Raw genomic sequence first — 18,514 nt, 5'->3', positions numbered from 1 at the left:
TTTTGTCTCGAATTATGTCAGGATTAATTCTAGTTTTCCACTTTATTTGACTTTAACCCTCTTTGGGACATCCTTGGGAGTGTAACCTTACGTGATGGTTACGAAAGTCTTGAAGAATCCTAACATACAGCTGTTTGTTGTTTTTTCAAGCTAACTCTTGAAATGAGTCCCTCGGCCTATCTGCCTTGTCCAGACAGAATTATAAACTACAGCTATGGGAGAGCACATGGAAATGAAACCCTCAAAGGTTCAGAAGGCTGAAGCATTTGGGAAAGATTGTAACAGGCAGTAGGAGCACTTCAAGTACTTGTTCTTAGCTTGGGCCTTAGGGGGTGATGCATGAAATACTTAGATGTGTAACTTGTAGCAAAATTTTCTATGTACTACTGGATATTTTTCTGGGGGAATAAGTCCAAAGTTTTCATCACATTCTCTATCAGGTCCAAGAGGTTAAGAAATACTGGTTTTGCCAGAGGGCAATGGTTTTCTCTTTCCTGGTTTTATTCCTTTCCTGCCCTTTATTTATTTTTTTTAAAGATTTTTTATTTATTTATTTGACAGAGAGAGATAGAGACAGCCAGCGAGAGAGGGAACACAGGTAGGAGGAGTGGGAGAGGAAGAAGCAGGCTCCCAGCAGAGGAGCCTGATGTGGGGCTCGATCCCAGAACGCCAGGATCACGCCCTGAGCCGAAGGCAGACGCTTAACGACTGAGCCACCCAGGCGCCCCTTCTTTCCTGCCCTTTAAATCCACAGTTTGAGGCAAAGTTGTCACCAAGGATCCTTGCAAGGGAAAATCCTATATCAGTTCATTCAGCAAAGGCAGTGGAAAGTAACCGCAGCTAATGACATCAATACGTCTACTGTGCCTAGAACAAAATGGCTCAAACCATGGAAAGCCCTGAGTACAATACCTGATACTCAGCCAGCTCTCAACCCAAATTAGTTGCTATTGATATTAACTCTACAAAAGCTTAAGCGTGTATAGTTTGCAGCACAGAAGAGCCTAAAAACCAATATTCTAAATGAGGAAACCAAGGAGGAAGAGGAAAAAAAAAATCCAGCTGCCCGAGCTTCAACATCCATCCAGTTAAGCTTTTGGGGAGAAGTTAAGGAACACGGCATTTGTAGTCACATGGGCCTCATCCGAGAAAGCTTCTCATCTTGTACTCCTTTTACTCAACTGCTGTGTGCCCCTGACCCAAGATTGTACACCTCAGTCTCAGGTTTTTCATTTGGAGAACGGAAGGCATTATAGCCCTTAAATTATGAAGACAGAGGAAACAATGCCTCCAAATCTCCCAGGGCACAGTCATGGTTTAATAAAGAGTGGTTATTTTTATTTTTGTTTCTCCAAATGAACTTGGTGAGGGGATGATTTAGTCGCCAGAAAAGAGCACTGGTTTGAGAGTCTGTCTAAAGATCTCTGCATTTATGCTATTTTGTAACCTGATTTGCTGTCCTTCGGGGACAGCGGGGAGAAAACTAATCTTGCAACCCAGTCCTAGCTCTCCCTCTTACTAGCTGTGGGACCTTGGGCAAGTCCTTTGATCTTTCCCGGCTTCTATTTCCTTACTTGTAAATGGATTCTCATAGTACTTACCAGTTATAGGGTCTGCCGAAACTGGACTTGTCACCCTCCCTGAATGTGTCTGTACGTCCTTTTTGGTTTATTGAGGAAATGAATAGTGAGTGTCCCAAAGGTTCCTCCATGCACTGAGGACACAATGGGGACTAAAACAAAGTCCCTACCCCCACAGAGTTCACAATTTCTGTGACTGGCATAAAAATAAATCATTAGGCAATGAGAGATCAACTGACTGAAGGAATTATATTGTTTTAATTCCCATTAATTGCAGTAACAGATAATCCAATGTTACAATCTGTGAAGTTTTCACAGATATTCCCAACTGGGGAATATTTTCCGATTCTTTTTTTACGTCTCACTTTGGTCAGCAAGGTAACATCCAATTATGAAGGTCCAACTTACTCGCTGTGGTTAGACTTCCCCCTAATATTTATAATAATTAAGAAACAGCTAGAAAGATAGTCAACAGCACAGAAGCAGACAGTCATTGATTTTAGCAGGGGTTTTGCAAGGGATTTGTGCTCTCATTACAAAGGTAATACAACCTGTCTCTCGGAAAAGGCAGGTAAACATCAGTGTGGGTTTTATATCTGCCTCTGTTCACTATGCCTGATTTTTTTTAGAGAAAGCAAGCAAGCAAGCAAGCTGCGAATCAAACACATGCACGTACAGACTCTGCAACTTTTCCCCTATGGACCGTATGCATGGCAGTGTCAAAGTTTCCGGCCTTAAAGAATCTTACTTCTCCAGAATCCCCTATAACACCACATCACAGGGTTTGTTGTGAGTGCTGAAGTCACAGTGGTGGTCCATAAAAAGTTCTCCTTTAAACAGCTAATTGTTATCTGAAAGAACAGATGCCATTCACTTGCATTGTTAATTGCATTAACAAAATGCGGCCCTTTCCCTCGCAGCGCTCCCAGCCCGGGGATGTGCCAGACCCACAGTCAGACACGCTAGGGTGGGACGGGGCTCAAGAAAGGGGGGTGCTCCTGAGTCACCCCTGCCCCCCCGAAGCGCAGCGAGCGATCGCCACGGTGCAGCAGAAACCCTGCACCCACCGGAAGAAGGGAGGAAGGGGCCGGGCCTGGGAGCCCGGGACGCACCACGAGCCTCTGTGCGGGCGAGGACTGGCTTGCGCTCACTCAGCCCTAGCCGCGGGGCCTAGCCCAGCGCCTAGCGACGCTCTCCATGGCAACCGGGGCTTGGCAACGGATCCGCCCCACTGCGCCGCGTCGGGCGTATTGCGTCATCCCGGCGCGCCGGAAGTGACTTCAGCGGTCGCCAGGGACCCCCGGCAGTGGTCGCTGCGGGTTATTGCTGCAGACGCTCTCTCCTGGTTTGCGATGGGTTGCGACGGAGGAACAATCCCCAAGAGACACGAGCTGGTGAAGGGGCCGAAGAAGGTTGAGAAGGTTAGCGACGTGGGTCCGGTGGGGACCGTCGGTACTGGGGTCCCGAGCGGGGGAGGCGCGGAGCTAACGGGGCTCCTGACGCTGCCGTGGTCATTTATCTCATTAGGAGAACTCATATTAACAACATTATTAGTATCAGGCCTTTATTGAGTGCTTGTTGTTGCCGTTCACCTGGCAGTAGCTTAGTACGGGGTAGCTCGTACAGTTCTCACAACAGCCCTGTGGGCACGTATTGTCCTCATCCTCGCTTTTCAGACATAGAAATTGAGGGCCAAGAGGACAAAGTTGCAACGCTAGTAAGTGGCAGGGCCGGTATTTAAAGCTTTCTGCCGTTAGTTACAATGATACAAATGGCCGCTGTTTATTGAGCTTTGTACACACTTAACTTCATTTTTCCCGGGAATTCGTCCCAAAGGTTCTCTTATCCACATGAGATCCGGTCCTTCTCTTAAAAAACTACCTTGCCACCCAGCACACTGCCTTCATGGTTGATTAATGTCAGTCGCAGAGAAAGATAAACTCCCTGTGGCGCAGTCTTCGTCTTTTCCCCTCTACAGCTAGCACAGTTCCTGGCACAGTAAATACAGTGAGTGAATGAGTGGATAATTCTTAATTCTCACAGGTAATAACTGTGAAAAATTGTATATAATAATTTTCATGCTACTAACAGGAAATTGAGTCAGTGACATGACCAAGATCACACAACTGATATGTAATGAAGCCAGGATTTCCAACCATTTATTCAGGAATTCAAAGTTAGCATTGGTGATTACTTTACTTTTTAACCCTTTTTTTTAAAAGATTTTATTTATTTATTCGACAGAGAGAGAGAGACAGCCAGCGAGAGAGGGAACACAAGCAGGGGGAGTGGGAGAGGAAGAAGCAGACTCGTGGGAGAGGAAGAAGCAGACTCCCAGCAGAGCAGGGAGCCTGACGCAGAGCTCAATCCCAGTACCCTGGGATCACGCCCCAAACCAAAGTCAGACGCCCAATGACTGAGCCACCCAGGCACTCCTAACCCTTTGTTTTATAAATAATCTCTACGCCCATCATGGGGCTTGACCTCATGACCTCGAGATCAAGAGTCAGGTGGTCTACCAGCTAAGCCAAGTGTCCCCCATTAGTAATTACTTTTTAATAACAAGGCATGTGAAGTACCTAATACAGTGCCTGGCACACGTGGATGCTCCATATATTCTCCAGCAGTTAGAAAATCTTTTTAAAAGGTAAATCTCATATATCACTACTATATTTAAAATTGTCCAGCAGCTTTTTGTCATATTCAGAACAAAATCCCACAAGGTCCTGTGTGATCAGGTGCGTTGCTCCACACCTCATTTTCTACCCCTCTCCAGGTCTTTCATTTTGTTTCAGCCATCCAGGCCTTAGTTTCTTAGCCTGGAGTATAATTTCCACAACTTGACAGTGTTCTTCACCGAGATGTTCATATCAGTTGTTTCTTTACTTCATTCAGTTCTTTCCTCAAGATGTCATTTCCGTCCACTGTTGCCAAAATACATCTCACTTCCACCGTTCTCTATCCTCTTTGCTGCTTTACTTTTCTTTATAGTGCTTATCACTGTTTTCGTTTGTTTATTGTCTGTCTTTCTCGGACATGAACAGAGACTTTGTGTCTTACTTTTGTCTACCACACAGTAGACATCTGGTAAATGTGTTGCTGCAAGAATGAAAGAACTCTCAAGAGGATGGAGTGCGCCCTCTCGTCACACCTACAGATGCATAGACAAATGCTAGGTAGTTAACATTCAGGAGAACTTTTGCCAAAAAAGTATTCAGCTAGTTTCGTTAACTTGTGGCCAGGGCTGAAGAGGAGTAGCTTAATGAAAAGCTTTTCAAGGTGTCAGAAGGGGATAGAAAAGAAGAAAGGGTGATCCCAGACAACCAGAGTACTCAGGCAGGATGGATTTTTGTTATCCTTATTTATTTAACAAATACTTTATTAAATGCTTATCATAGACGTCATTCCAGGGCCTGCGGACACAGCAGTGAACAGAGTTCAGCCTTTGCATTGCTTACATTTCAAATAGATATATAATAATTTAATAGTTTTGATCACTCATATGGTGTGTTTGGGCTGGCAAAATCATTGCTGTAATTTAAGACCTTGCCCTGAAAAGAAGAGAGACCCTGGTTAAAAAAAAAAAAAAAAGTTTCAGAAGTTTTTTGGGTTTAGTAACCTGGATAAGGATCAGTTTATCACTTTTCTCCCTGTCCCCAGCTCTCCCAATTATTTTTTGAATCAGCAAAGGGCTATGGGTAAAGCAGGTGAGGGATCCAGAAGGGAGATCCTGGACTTGCTGAACATGGCTTTTTTTGACTTTGCTAAGGATGTAGTAAATCGACTTCACTGGTGGCAGGTTTTTCTTGGGGCTCAGCTATACTGTGAATTTTGATAAAAGTTATTTAAGTGGCCAAAGTGTGGCTCTTGGGTCTGGGGTATGGATAGAATAACAGTTGTTGTAGTTTGGGTTTTGTTTTTATTTTGTTCTGTTTGAAATAATAGAAAAGCGTTGGAAAGTAGTGATTAAAAGCATGGTCTCTGGGGCACCTGGGTGGTACAGTCGGTTAAGTGTCTGACTCTTGGTTTCAGCATAGGTCATGATCTCAGGGTCGGGGGATCGAGCCCTGCCTTGGCATCCGCACTCAACTCAGATTCTGCTTGTGACTCTCCCCCCTTATGCCCCTCCCCCCTTCTATCTCAAATAAATAAATAAAATCTAAAACAAAACAAAATAAAACATGGTTGCTGGAGCCAGCCTGCTTGGGTTCTTATCTTAGCTCCTCCATCTACTTGCTGTGAGACCTTGGACATATAACCTCTTGGTACCTCCATCTCCTCAGTAACAAAGTAAAAATACTAAGTTATAGGGTTTTTATGAGGGCTGAAAGATTAAGTCACAGAAACTGCTTAACACAGCACTTGGCGCACACAGTGAACACTTAAGCAGTTGTTACTGCAAAAGGTAAATTTAAGGAAATTTTTCCTTATTTTTTTTCTCTTCCCATTTTCTCCCACTTGTGCCATCCTACTGTATTATTCAGGTTTGGCATTTTAGGAGGGGAAAAGAGTGGGATGTGGAATATTATATAGGTGAAATGTCATTTGAGGGCAATAGAAGGTCTTGTGTTTGGATTTTCAGAGTGTGGGTAAGGATTTGATATGCCCCCTAATGAACAGTGTTAAATTGGTGATTTTTATAAAGAATTATATAATCTTGGTGTTGGACTTAAAAAAAATCTATTTTCTAAATTCTTAGTCTTTAAATTCAGCTAAAACTTTGGAGCCGTTCCCATTGATAGAAATTAACCTGTATTGCTCATTTTTTTCTGTATGGCTTCTCTTACTTACTATTAAGGTACAAATGCTAGGGGCACCTGGCTGGCTCAGTTGGAAGAGCATGTGACTCTTGATCTCAGGGTTTTGAATTCAATCCCCACGTTGAGTGTAGAAATTACTAAAAAAATAAACTTTAAAAAATAGATACAAATACTAATTCTTTTTTTTTTTTAAAGATTTTATTTATTTATTCGACAGGATAGAGACAGCCAGCTAGAGAGGGAACACAAGCAGGGGGAGTGGGAGAGGAAGAAGCAGGCTCATAGCGGAGGAGCCTGATGTGGGGCTCGATCCCATAACGCCAGGATCACGCCCTGAGCCGAAGGCAGACGCTTAACCGCTGTGCCACCCAGGCGCCCCACAAATACTAATTCTTATATGCAGCTTGCATAAGCAATTTAATGACTAGATGGGAACTGTTTTGTTTCAGGTGTCCCGTTTAGCGGGAACTTGATTTGACATGGTATTAGTTTTGGACTTTTTAAGTCCCAACTTCATGTGTCACTGTCTTTGATTTAAAAGACAAAAATCATTACATGTTGTATAACTAAATAAGCCTTTATATGTAGACCTGTGGACCATATGTCTTTCAGGGATGAAAGTTAATTGAAAGGATTTTTTTTTTCTTTTCGTAGGTTGACAAAGATGCTGAATTAGTGGCCCAATGGAACTACTGTACTCTAAGTCAAGAAATACTAAGGCGACCAATAGTTGCCTGCGAACTTGGCAGGTATGGTTCCTTTTACTTAATTGAGATGAGTTTTTATTAATTAATTTTTAAAAGAATTTTAATGCGAAAAAAAAAAGAATTTTAATGTGTAAATGCAGTTCTTGATTCATGAAATGTGAATTATCTCAAACAAATTTGTGAAGCCTAGGTTATCATTTGCTGTCTCTAAACATACTTCTGCATTTTTCTCTTCATTTTGGTTTATTTAATCTATGATCTGAAAATTCAGGGGCCAGTAGGAGGTCAGTTATAAACAAATGCATGAAGGAACTCTGTGGGATATTAGGGAATGGTGGGAACTTGAGGAAACTGGAGAGTTTGTGTCCTGTCTAAAAGGGTTGCTGCTACTCATTTCCAGCCAGTTGTTGCAGTTCAAGAATGTAGGCCTAGTGATTCCAGAACTTCTGATTGTTTTTCCCAGGAAAAGTTGAAAATGTGTACTTTTATGTTAAATTTCCCAATTTTTAAGGTCCTGTTCAGATCACATTCAGCCCTCAGACCACCAGTTTGCAGCCCTTGATTTAAACTAGTTTCTTTCTTTGTATACTCTGGAAATAGTTGAGATAGGATTTAATTTACTTTTTAATAATGCAGGGCATTTCTGTTATCAGATGTAAATGACTTTGGATTGTACTGAATTTACTCCTTTGTGTGGAGGTTGATTGTTGCCAGAATGTTCTGACTATCCTTATTGTTGCAGACTTTATAACAAAGATGCCGTCATTGAGTTTCTATTGGACAAATCTTCTGGAAAGGCTCTTGGGAAGGCAGCATCTCACATTAAAAGCATTAAGGTAAGACTGATGATTCTGAAGTTCTCCAGGGGTCTCAGTGGTTAACTTTATTTTATAGAATTCATGTACCTTATAGACTGAACTCAGAAATTTGGAATTCCAGTCCCACCCAGCTACTTAATGAGAATATGATTTGGGGCAGGTCACTTAAAGCTCAAGCCAGAAGTTCCCATACCTGTCCTTCCTGCCTTATAAATCTGTTATAATTTAATATGTGGAAAAGAACTTTGAAAACTCTTAATGTGATGTATAAATGTTTGGAGACATCATTTTTGTAGTTAAAACTCAGTTACTTGAATTTTTGATTTGGAAGACCCTTGGAGAATTTTATAGGTAGATCGCTGTGAAATCAGTGTGGTATCTCCTGCTGATTAGACATTCTGATTGGCAGTTAAAATTCTTTTGTGAAAACGGAAAAACGAGTTTTTTAGTAAAGGAAGTTGGTCGAGAGGACAAAATCTTGCAAATCTGGTCGATGGGAGAAAAATCAGGAAAGTGGTAGAGAATTTGAGGACCATCAGCCTTGTCAGACACCTTCTCTCACAGGTGAGAATACTCACTGTCCATGACTTTTTGAGGCCACACAGCTAATGAGGCACCTAATCCAGAACCAGATTCCCTGGTTCCCCATATAAGGCTTTGGGTTTTCCTTTTCTTTCTTTGGAAATTTTTTAATGATATTAGGCCTTTTGTTTGAATTCTTGGAGGGATTACAGGATACAAGATATGTTAATTTCAGGCAAATTAGTAATTCTGAAATGTAGGTAAAGTAGTGCTTTAGAAATACCATGCCGATTTTTGTCACTTTTATCTGGGGAGGAGAATTCATTCTTAAAAAACCCATGGTAGCATAATTATCTTATATCAAGAATGTGATTATCATTGAAATTAATTTATACAGTTCTACATTTAAAATAATATTCAAGGTATGTGATTGAACTTCTAATTTTAATGGAAAAGAAAAGACTTCCAAGAAATCAGTACTGTAAAGGCAGAAGAATTCAAATAAAACAATGCAAATATGCAAGATAGTCACTACTGTCAATTAGTAGCCCACAAGTACTCTTGAGCAGAGAACTTGGTGAGACACATGGCAGCTATCAACCAGGAAGCTAACTGTATTGACTGTAGACCTGGTGGCTTTCCTTTGGAGGCACTCAGTTGCTCTCCGGAGTGCTGAAATCAGGGTGGAACTGTTAAATGTCAAGAAATGCTCAAATGCTAAAGTGGAGCCATTCTATCACTCCTTGTGAAGGCAAGCTTTTGAAAACCTGAATGGCCAGATCTTGGAATATGATAGTATTCTCTGGCTCTAATATTCTGCTTTGGACTCATTAGACTGTGGCCTCATAGATTTTACTATCTGTTCAATTATTAAATAAACATGGGCCGCCAGGAATATGGAACAGCCTCCGTGAGGATTCATTCACAGGGAAAGAAAATGTTCCTTTTTGGATGAAACTAATACAAAGCTTTCTCTTAGCGGGGTTATTTCTCATGGCCAAAGGTAATTTTCCTTAAATATGAAAATATTTGTAAAATAGAAATTAATTCATTTGCCAGTGAATTTTAAAACCCTTGTTTTCCATCATAATTTATGGTTTAATTTTTTTATCCATGTCACAGTTGACAGCCAAAGGAAAGGAGCTAGGAAGAAGAGGTTTGGATGGGAAAGGACTGGAATAACAATTTCTCGGTTGATTTAGGTGGTTATTGAGGCTAAGCATGATCCATTTATCAGATGAATTCTTTTTTTTTTTTTTTTTTTTTTAAAGATTTTATTTATTTATTTGACAGAGATAGAGACAGGCAGCGAGAGAGGGAACACAAGCAGGGGGAGTGGGAGAGGAAGAAGCAGGCTCATAGCAGAAGAGCCTGATGTGGGGCTCGATCCCAGATCGCCGGGATCACGCCCTGAGCCGAAGGCAGACGCTTAACCGCTGTGCCACCCAGGCGCCCCTATCAGATGAATTCTTAACTGTGGATGGTTTTTCACAGAATGTGACAGAACTAAGGCTTTCTGATAATCCCGCCTGGGAAGGGGACAAAGGAAACACAAAAGGTGACAAACACGATGACCTCCAGCGGGCACGTTTCATCTGCCCCGTTGTGGGCTTGGAGATGAATGGCCGGCACAGGTCAGTAACAGATGTGGGGCAGATGGTGTGGAGTCTGGTTGGGTAATATTGGTGTTCTTAGCATTTGTGCTGTACCTTTATAATCACACATTCTTCTTTAAGGTGTCCTTTGCTTTGGGTAGTGCCTTAGAGGTGGCGGTGCTGGCATAAGACCATGTTCATTCCCTAACAGCTGTTTATAATGTGGTGTCCCAGCAAGTCCACTCAACTTTGGTGTCTGTGCTTTCTGTTCTTGAGAGTAGGAGCACCTAAAGTAAAGAGGGATTTTAAAAATTTCTCCTGTGACTTACAAGACTTGAGTTGGATTATTTGGTCTTATGGGAAGAAAGCAAAGGACAAATGTTGCCCATCAGACAACTCCCATTTCCTTATAATTGCTGAAAACCATACAGTGGAAAACTGTCACATAACGTGTGGTCAATCAGTCAGCTAAAGACCTAGCTGATAATGATAACTTGCTTTGAATTTGCAGCGAACAAATCCTCCGACTAGAGCACCAGAAATTCTAAGGTCAAGAGTTCTATAGCAAACATAAGTGACCTGTATATTTCTGCCTTAAAAGATATGAATGTTGAATGGGTTAGTAGGTGTCTTTTTGTAGAATGTCTCAGTAAGCCAAAGCTTTCAACTGTTTTCCCACCATTTAGAAATATCTTTAATAACTGGTAGTCCCACCTGCCATCTGGAATCTTCCATCTAACATATTGTTGAAAGGTAGTATTTTTTTTACTCTTTTCATTCAAGAAACAGGGGCGGGGGTGAAGTGGGGGAAGAATCTCAAGTAAATAAAAACTGAACTATAAACAACCACATTGGATCTGGAGCATTCTGGCACATTTGTACACATCCGTTTAACGGACGTGTGTGCGCTACGCATGGCAAACTGTGCCAGAGAGCGTGACCACCATGCCCTGAAGTGGCGTTACCTGTGGCTTTGTGGATTTGGAGAGAAGTCAAATTTTAGGCCCAAGGAGCTTTTAAAGATTATATTCTTCATATAGTATGACTTCAATCAGTGAAGCCTCTCAGAGTTTATCATTTAGTGGTAACTCTGTGAGGTGGCGGATATGTTAATTGGCTTGATAGTGCTGATTATTTCAGTGTGTACATATTTCAAATCATCAAGTTGTGCGCCCTAAAGATAGACAATGGGTGTTTGTCAGTTGTACCTAAATAAAGCTGAAAGAAAGAAAAAGTAATTAATTAAAAAGCCGAAGTTCAGGGGAAGCAGACTCATGGACCTCACCTCATCCCACTTTGGTGTGTATTTCTGTATGTGGTGTACACACACATTATTTCAAGGTTTAAGTTGTAACATAGTGGTGACCATTTTAAGGTGCATGTTTCAGGGGTGTTTGGTACAGCCACAGTGCTCTGCAGCCACCAGCCTCCATCTGCTTCCATTTTCCTCCATTTCCCTCACGCCAAAGGAAAACTTCATAGTCACAGAGCAGTCCCTCCCCATTCCCCCAGCCCCAGCCCCTGGCCACCACCAGTCTGCTCTGTCTTCATGGATTTGCCTATTTGGGAGATTCTCTTTTCTTTTCTTTTTTTTTTTTTTTAATTTAATTTAATTTTATTTTTTGAAGCGATAGAGACAGCCAGCGAGAGAGGGAACACAAGCAGGGGGAGTGGGAGAGGAAGAAGCAGGCTCATAGCGGAGGAGCCTGATGTGGGGCTCGATCCCATAACGCCGGGATCATGCCCTGAGCCGAAGGCAGCCGCTCAACGACTGCGCCACCCAGGCGCCCCGGGAGATTTTCTATACATAGAATCATTCAGTATATGACCTTTTGTGTCTGGCTTCCCACTTCTTTTTAAGAAAACCATGGTCCACCCCAAAAGAGGAACTTGGCAGAAACAGACTCAACTCTGGGGTCTTGAGCAGGGGTTACCTGTAGCCTGTTGCTCCCATTGTGGCTTCCCTAGTTTTTCCCCTTTTTCGCTGGTTAATCTCTCTCCTCTCTTCCCAGTTAATTGAGCTTTGCCTGTTTCGGCTTTGCCCTCCTGCTATATTGGGCCTGCACACAGGAAATGAATTTGGGGTGACTTCATACATTTATTAAAGCTTATATAATAAAGATTTAAATACAGAGAGAAATAGAAATAACTAGTGTAATGAAAACATCGAGCCTTTGTTTAAAGAAAAATAATTTTCTGGGGCACCTGGGTGGCTCAGTCATTAAGCGGCTGCCTTCGGCTCAGGTCATGATTCCAGCGTCCTGGGATTGAGCCCCGCCTCAGGCTCCATGCTGAGCGGGGAGTCTGCTTCTCCCTCTCCCTCTGCTTCTTTCTCTCTCTCTCTCTCTCTCTGTCAAATAAATAAATAAATCTTAAAAAAATAATTTTCTAAACTATTAATTAGTAAGCATCCATAAAATAGAATTTTGGGGGGGGTCCTAAAACAGTAAATGAATGTAATGCAGTGTTATTAATTGCGTTTTGTTAAGGCAGTCTGTATCCACTATAATCCCTAAGGAATTGGAGTAAAGTAGAATGTGCATGTGATTTTTGCCCCTTTCCCCCAGTCCCAGCCTCCAGTAGCAACATTCTTAGTTGTTTGGAGTCTCACACCCCCCCCACAGACCAGCTCAGCACCGCCACACACGCTCTGCACGTCCCTGCTCTGCCAGTAGAAATAGAAATAAATGTGTATCTTTCCAGTCGTGGAAACATATTATACATATCTTCTAACCTCTTTTTTTTCCTACTTCTCTGTCTAATGTGAGCATGTTTTCATGGCCTTGCATACAGATTTACTCTACTCCTTTTAATAGCTGTGTGAGTGTTCATAATTTATGTAACCATTGCTCTGTTGATGAACATCTAGGTGCCTTCCTCTTTTTCCTTGTTACAAGCTGCACTGTCCTACACAACTTCATAAACACATATTTATGCATTTGCACACTCGTGAGCGTGTTCCTGTAGATGCTCTGAAAAGTGGTTCTTTCCTTGATACTGACAAATTTTCCTTCTAAGACGCACCGTGCTGTGCCCACCACCAACAGATGCGCCTCTGTCCTCTGTTTTCAGCTGGATGACGTCAGTCTCGCTCACTGCAGCCGGATACGTAAAGCATGCCACATCGTTGTTCTGCAGTGAATTTCTTTAATTAATAGTGTAGGTTAAGCATCTTTTATATGTTTTGGCCATTTATATTTCTCCTTCATGTTCATGCTTTTGCCTATTTTTCTAATACATCGTTTATTTTTGCTTTTGGAGACCTTTTTGAATATATATAAACCGTGCATCTCATATATATATATATAAAATAATCTCCCAGAGGTCCTGTTCTATCTTTTGACTTTGTATGTTTGTAGGGTTTTTTTTTTTAACGTATTTACTTTTTTTGTAGGAGAGACTTTATTCTAAAGGATTATTAAAAGGGACCAGGAATGGGACTATGGCCTATATTTCTGGCATATCTATCTATCTATCTATCTATCTATCTATCTATCTATCTATAAGGTAGTACATAAATAAATACATATGGGACAAAAGAATTTCTTTTTCCTTAATGGAATCAAATGTGACCATTTTTCTCTTTGTAGTTCTTGGCCTTTGTATGACCTGAACATATGTTAACTAATAATCTGGGTGACCATTTTTAAATTATTATTTAAGTCATCCTCCATTTTGGATTATTTCTCCAGGTTTTGCTTCCTGCGGTGCTGTGGTTGTGTGTTTTCTGAACGAGCCTTGAAAGAGATAAAAGCAGAAGTTTGTCACACAGTGAGTTGTTGACATCCATCATTTGTTCCGTCTTGGTAGCTGACGAAATCAGATGGTTTAGGGTCCCTCCCTCCATGTGTCATTTCAACATCCTTCAATTCTTTCTGAACCACAGATCTGATTAGTTGTTTCTCTGCTTACAACCTTCCATGGCTCAGCCTTGCTAGATGCAGACTCAGACTGCCTTTTGTGGTGTCCCTGCCTATCTGGCCAGCTCAGGCCGAGCTCTGGCCGCTCCCTGACCACCTCCTGTGCCTTTGTTCTCTCTCCCCTGACCTGCCAGCCCGGGGAGGGGAGGTCATGCCCCCCTGAACCTTAGCTCTAGAGCGATTGCTTCCTCTGTGAACCCTTGCTGCTAAGCCTCCTTCCCCATTCCCTGGGCACCTTGTTATCCCACTGATCTCATCAGAATGTAATTGGTAGTTACGTCATGGTTTCCCCACTGGACTGGGCCAATTGTGTTTTTTCCTTTTTTTTTTTTTTTCTGTAAGAATTTATTTATTTTTGAGTAGCTTTCATAACAAAATTAAGAGGAAAGTAAGGGATTTCCTCTATTCCTTCTGTGCCCCCCACCCCCCGACAGCCTCTCCCATTATCAATGTCCCCACTGGGGGTGGGGGGGTACATTTGTTACAACTGATGAACCTACATCGATACACCATCACCCCAGATCTCTTAAGGTTCCCTTGGTGGTGTACGTTCTGTGGGTTTGGACAAATGTATAATGACAGGTATCCAGCATCATAGTGTCATCCAGAGTATTTTTGCTGCACTCACAATCGTCTGTGCTCCACCGTGAGTGTGGAGAGCAAGGAGCAAGGCTTGTCCGCCTCTCACCTGCAGAGCATGTCGCAGGTCCTTGGTCAGTGCTCACACAGGGGGGCAAACACTTGTAGGCGCTCACTCGTGCAGCTCACAGGATGGAAATGCTGATGGCCTTGCTTTCACGGTGGCGCTAGCGCAGACCCAGACATTTGTCTCTGGTGTTCTGTTGGCCACGGAAAAGCTACCATTTGGTTTGATGTCATGGATGCCAACAGGTCCTGATTGTGTTTTCTCCCATATTGACTCTGCTTGGATTTCATTGGGCCCCTCATCCTGCTTCTCCCTGTTGTGAGCTGTTCTTTCATTCAGCAACTTTCACGGAACACCTGTGAGGGTGTCTTAAGCATGGTACGGTGGGACAGCCTGGGGGATAAGATTGATATAGCCCCTGCTTCATGGAACCCACAGTCCAGTTGGAGAGGTGCTAATGCTGGGAAGGAAACACAGGGTGATGTCCCAGAGGGGGAGAGGCTGCTGTAGTGGCAAGGGGTGCTGCTTTGATATTTATGGCAGGAGTATAAAGTGAACGTTTAAAGTAAATTTAAGTAAAATTAGAAGCAATGGGCATGTTTACAGAAATACATCAAGACACTGATGGTAGGTCAGCAGGGATGCCTGAGGCTCTGGGACATGCCACAAGTGGTGGCGGTAGGATGTGGGTGAGGGTGGTGGAAGAGGAGAAGGCTGTTGAGAAGAGGAGGAGGGAGAGGAGCACTTGCCACACCAGAAGGAGAAAGTGGCCCAGGCGGCCTGCTGAGACGGAACTGCAATGTGAGGTGTCGTCCTCACGTGGGCAGGGCGGGGTGTGCGAGCAGGGAGAGAGGCCTGGGAAGTGAGTCGGACAGGATGGTGGAAACTTCGAGGGCCAGCCCAAGGAGCAGGTCCAGGTGGGTGTGCACTGAGGAGCCGTTGACGCCTGTGGGAGCGTAAATGCGTGGGCCATGCAGGATGCCCAAATGTTGGGGCCGAACAGGAGGAGGAATTTGGCAGCAGGTTTGCTCAGGGCTCCTGTGGGAGGAGCACCGTAGGAGCCGGCTCGTGGCTGGCCTGGGGCTCCTTCGGGCAGGAGGGGAACCCTGTATACATTGTGTTCAGGGGTGTGTGTGTGTGTGTGTGTGTGTGTGTGTTTCCCCACATAATATGGAAGGTATTGTTTATGTGTTAGACACATTTGCAAATACATTCTGGAAGTCTGCTTGAAAGAAAAGAAATATGAGAAGGTGGGAAATAAAGCTGAAATTTATCAGAGAAGCCAAATACCCTAAATCAGTGGTTCCCAAACCAGGCTGCACGGTAGGCTCTCCACAGTAACATAAGTTCCCATTCCCCGTCTCAGACCCCCTAAGTCTGAATCTTCACAGTTGGGGTAGAGCCGCATGGAATCCTGCTTTTAAGAGTTCCCAGAATGATTCCAGCAGGCAGCCAGGCGTGGGGACTGACTGATCCAAAGCAGCCAGACTTGCATTTTCTTCTGCCCATGATGTTGACCACCCCTCAAATGGCATGAAGCTGCCCTTTGCATAGGCTGACCTCGCATATCCATTAGTGACCATGTTAACAAGCTGGCAGCAAAACAGGACTGTCTGCCCAGAGCTCTACAGAGAAGTTGATTTTAGGTCATGGAAATACAGCATTGCAAGGGAAGTCTGAAACCTTTTTTTGGTACTTGAGAAGTTTCACTGGATGCTAGTGAACTTTGAAATGTCAGCACCTTGAGCACTTCAAGGGAAGGGAAGGAAGCAGGTGGAAAGGGGAACTGAGGGCAGCAGGGTTGCACAAGGGGAGCAGAGGGCAGGTGAGAACCAAGAGCACTAGCTCTTTCTGTCTCATGAGGGCAGCTGCCATGGCTGTCGAAACCTCCAGCAGGCAGGACAGGATGCTGGCTGTCCTCCAGGAATACCTCAGGGAGAGAATTTTCAGAAAAATAAATCTGTTGCCAGAAGAGCAAGATAATGAGCACGTTTAACTTACAGGATTCACGTAAAAAATGGCCTTTGCAGAGCTAGACTGAATACTGCACGTATTAGTTTGCTAATACTGGCTGCCATAAGGCAGCAGAAAGTGGGTAACTGCACAGAAATTTACTCACAGTTCTTGAGGCGTGAAGTCCGAAATCGCAGTATTGGCAGGTTTGGTTCCTTCTAAGGGCTGTGAGATGGCCATCTTCTTCCTGCGTGTTTTCATATGGTTTTCTCTCTATGGAGTCTCTCTCTGTGTCCAAATTTCCCCTTTTTGTAAGGACACCAGTCATTGGAGTAGGGCCCACCCCAGTGACTGCATGTTACCTATGTCTACAGCGATCTGATTTCCGGGAAGGTCACATTCTGACATACTGAGGACTAGAACTTCAAATTTTTGGTAGGGGACACAGTCAGTGTATAACACTGTACAATTTAGAAAATCATAGATCATGGGACAGTCAGTGGCTCACTTGAGTGGGAGTCATTCATCCACATAACCAACCCTTAGAGCCTGGTATGTGTCAGCTTTGGGTCACACACCGGTGCTGGCTTGAGACTATCGCTTCTTTGGGCTTCAGATTCTAATATGTAAAATGAAGGATTGTAGTAAATTCTTAGACACTTTCCTTTTAGATCCAGATTCCAAACAATGACATTTTAAAATAATAAATGACAAATGTATGTACTATCAGGAATCAAACTCCTGCTTTTAATTTAAAGTCTCTAAAGTGTAGGAAGACTAAGCGTATCAGGCACGGTTGACTAACTGGTATGACCCACAGCCCTTACGTTCCAGTGGCTAATGCAGTGAAAGTTCCTGGTCGGGCAGCTTTCTTCCAAGGGAAACTCAAGGACTCGGGCTCCTGCTGCCTTATGGCTCAGACCTGCTCTGGGGTTTGGAGTGTTCTGCACTCAGCCGACTGGTGGGAACAGCGCAGGGAGCATACAGAGTAGGAGGTTTTTATGGGTCAGGCTGGGAGACAGTGCTCATCACTTCTGCTCCCGTTCTGTTGTCCATCCCTCAGTCATGTGGCCACACCGACCTGCAGGGAAGCCTGGGAAGGGTCCTAGAGCTGGACGCCCAGGAAGAAGGGAACACCAGCCATTTCTGCCAAAAGGAAGAGTCAGGTGCAGCTCCAGGAACTCAGTGCGTCAGGGAAATGTCAAGGAAGTGAGATGAAGCCCCAGCATCAAAGTCTAATACAAATACTTTTGGTTTTGTAAGTAATGTCTGAAATTTAGAGAAACCAGTGTCGTAAGAATAACTCAGGAACCTCAGGGATAGTTAGGGTGTACGTTTTCTCTAATTTTCACTCTGTAGTTTCCTATACATTTGGTTTTTCAGTTCACTAGAAGAGACTCAAGGGTTTGAGGTCGCTCCGGTTGTGTGCTCTGAAACACACGGTGTACGCGCTTGATTTCCGTAAATAGGGTCCAAAGAGATGTAGTTGCTAGGTTTGTTCATTTGTTTGTTTTCACTATAAACACGTTACTAGCCAAAAAATTAATTGTATTCCCCAATTATAATTCCCCAAATTAATTGTCTTCTTCCCTTCTTGTAATAAAGAAACACATTGGAGTAATTACAGTTTGCCAGATAAACGGTGTGCTTGTTACTCAAAGCATGAGCCACGGTCTTGCAATATTGGCATCGCCTGGGAGGTTTTTTGTTTTTCTCTTTTGAAGAAACAGACTCCTGGGTCCCTGTCCAGATCTGTGGAATCAAAATCTGCATTTTAACAAGATCCTCTGCCCCCGCCCCAGCCATGGGGATTTGCATGCGCTATAAAGTTTGAGAATCCCTGAGTTAGGTGTTAGAGTTGTGACCAGTAGCATTTGACTTGCCACTGACTTCATAGTTAGGGTTTGTGGTCATCGAGGAGGGCGTGTGGATATTTTAAAGTCAGAAGTGAAACAAAAATTTACAATCATGCTGGTTCTTTTTTGAGTAATCTCTATGCCCAGTGTGGGGCTT

General features: G+C 43.3%; 1 protein-coding gene across 2 annotated transcripts in view; it reads left to right on the top strand.

Moving 5' to 3' along the window:
- Positions 1-2,840: 2,840 nt before the first annotated feature.
- RTF2 (replication termination factor 2) overlaps positions 2,841-18,514 on the top strand; it is a 39,661-nt gene continuing 23,987 nt past the window's right edge. Inside the window, exons 1-5 of one of the 2 annotated variants that reach the window (XM_026503785.4) lie at positions 2,841-3,001; positions 6,995-7,089; positions 7,790-7,883; positions 9,882-10,021; positions 13,675-13,753. In XM_026503785.4, coding sequence (XP_026359570.1) covers positions 2,933-3,001; positions 6,995-7,089; positions 7,790-7,883; positions 9,882-10,021; positions 13,675-13,753 — 477 coding nt within the window. In that variant the 5' untranslated portion in view covers positions 2,841-2,932. The remainder of the gene's footprint in view (positions 3,002-6,994; positions 7,090-7,789; positions 7,884-9,881; positions 10,022-13,674; positions 13,754-18,514) is intronic. The other variant, XM_026503784.4, reaches the window with a different exon arrangement.

This window comes from Ursus arctos, unplaced genomic scaffold, assembly GCF_023065955.2.
Source record: "Ursus arctos isolate Adak ecotype North America unplaced genomic scaffold, UrsArc2.0 scaffold_16, whole genome shotgun sequence".
NCBI classification, from domain to species: Eukaryota; Metazoa; Chordata; class Mammalia; order Carnivora; family Ursidae; genus Ursus; species Ursus arctos.
This window is presented reverse-complemented; position numbering and strand designations above follow the sequence as displayed.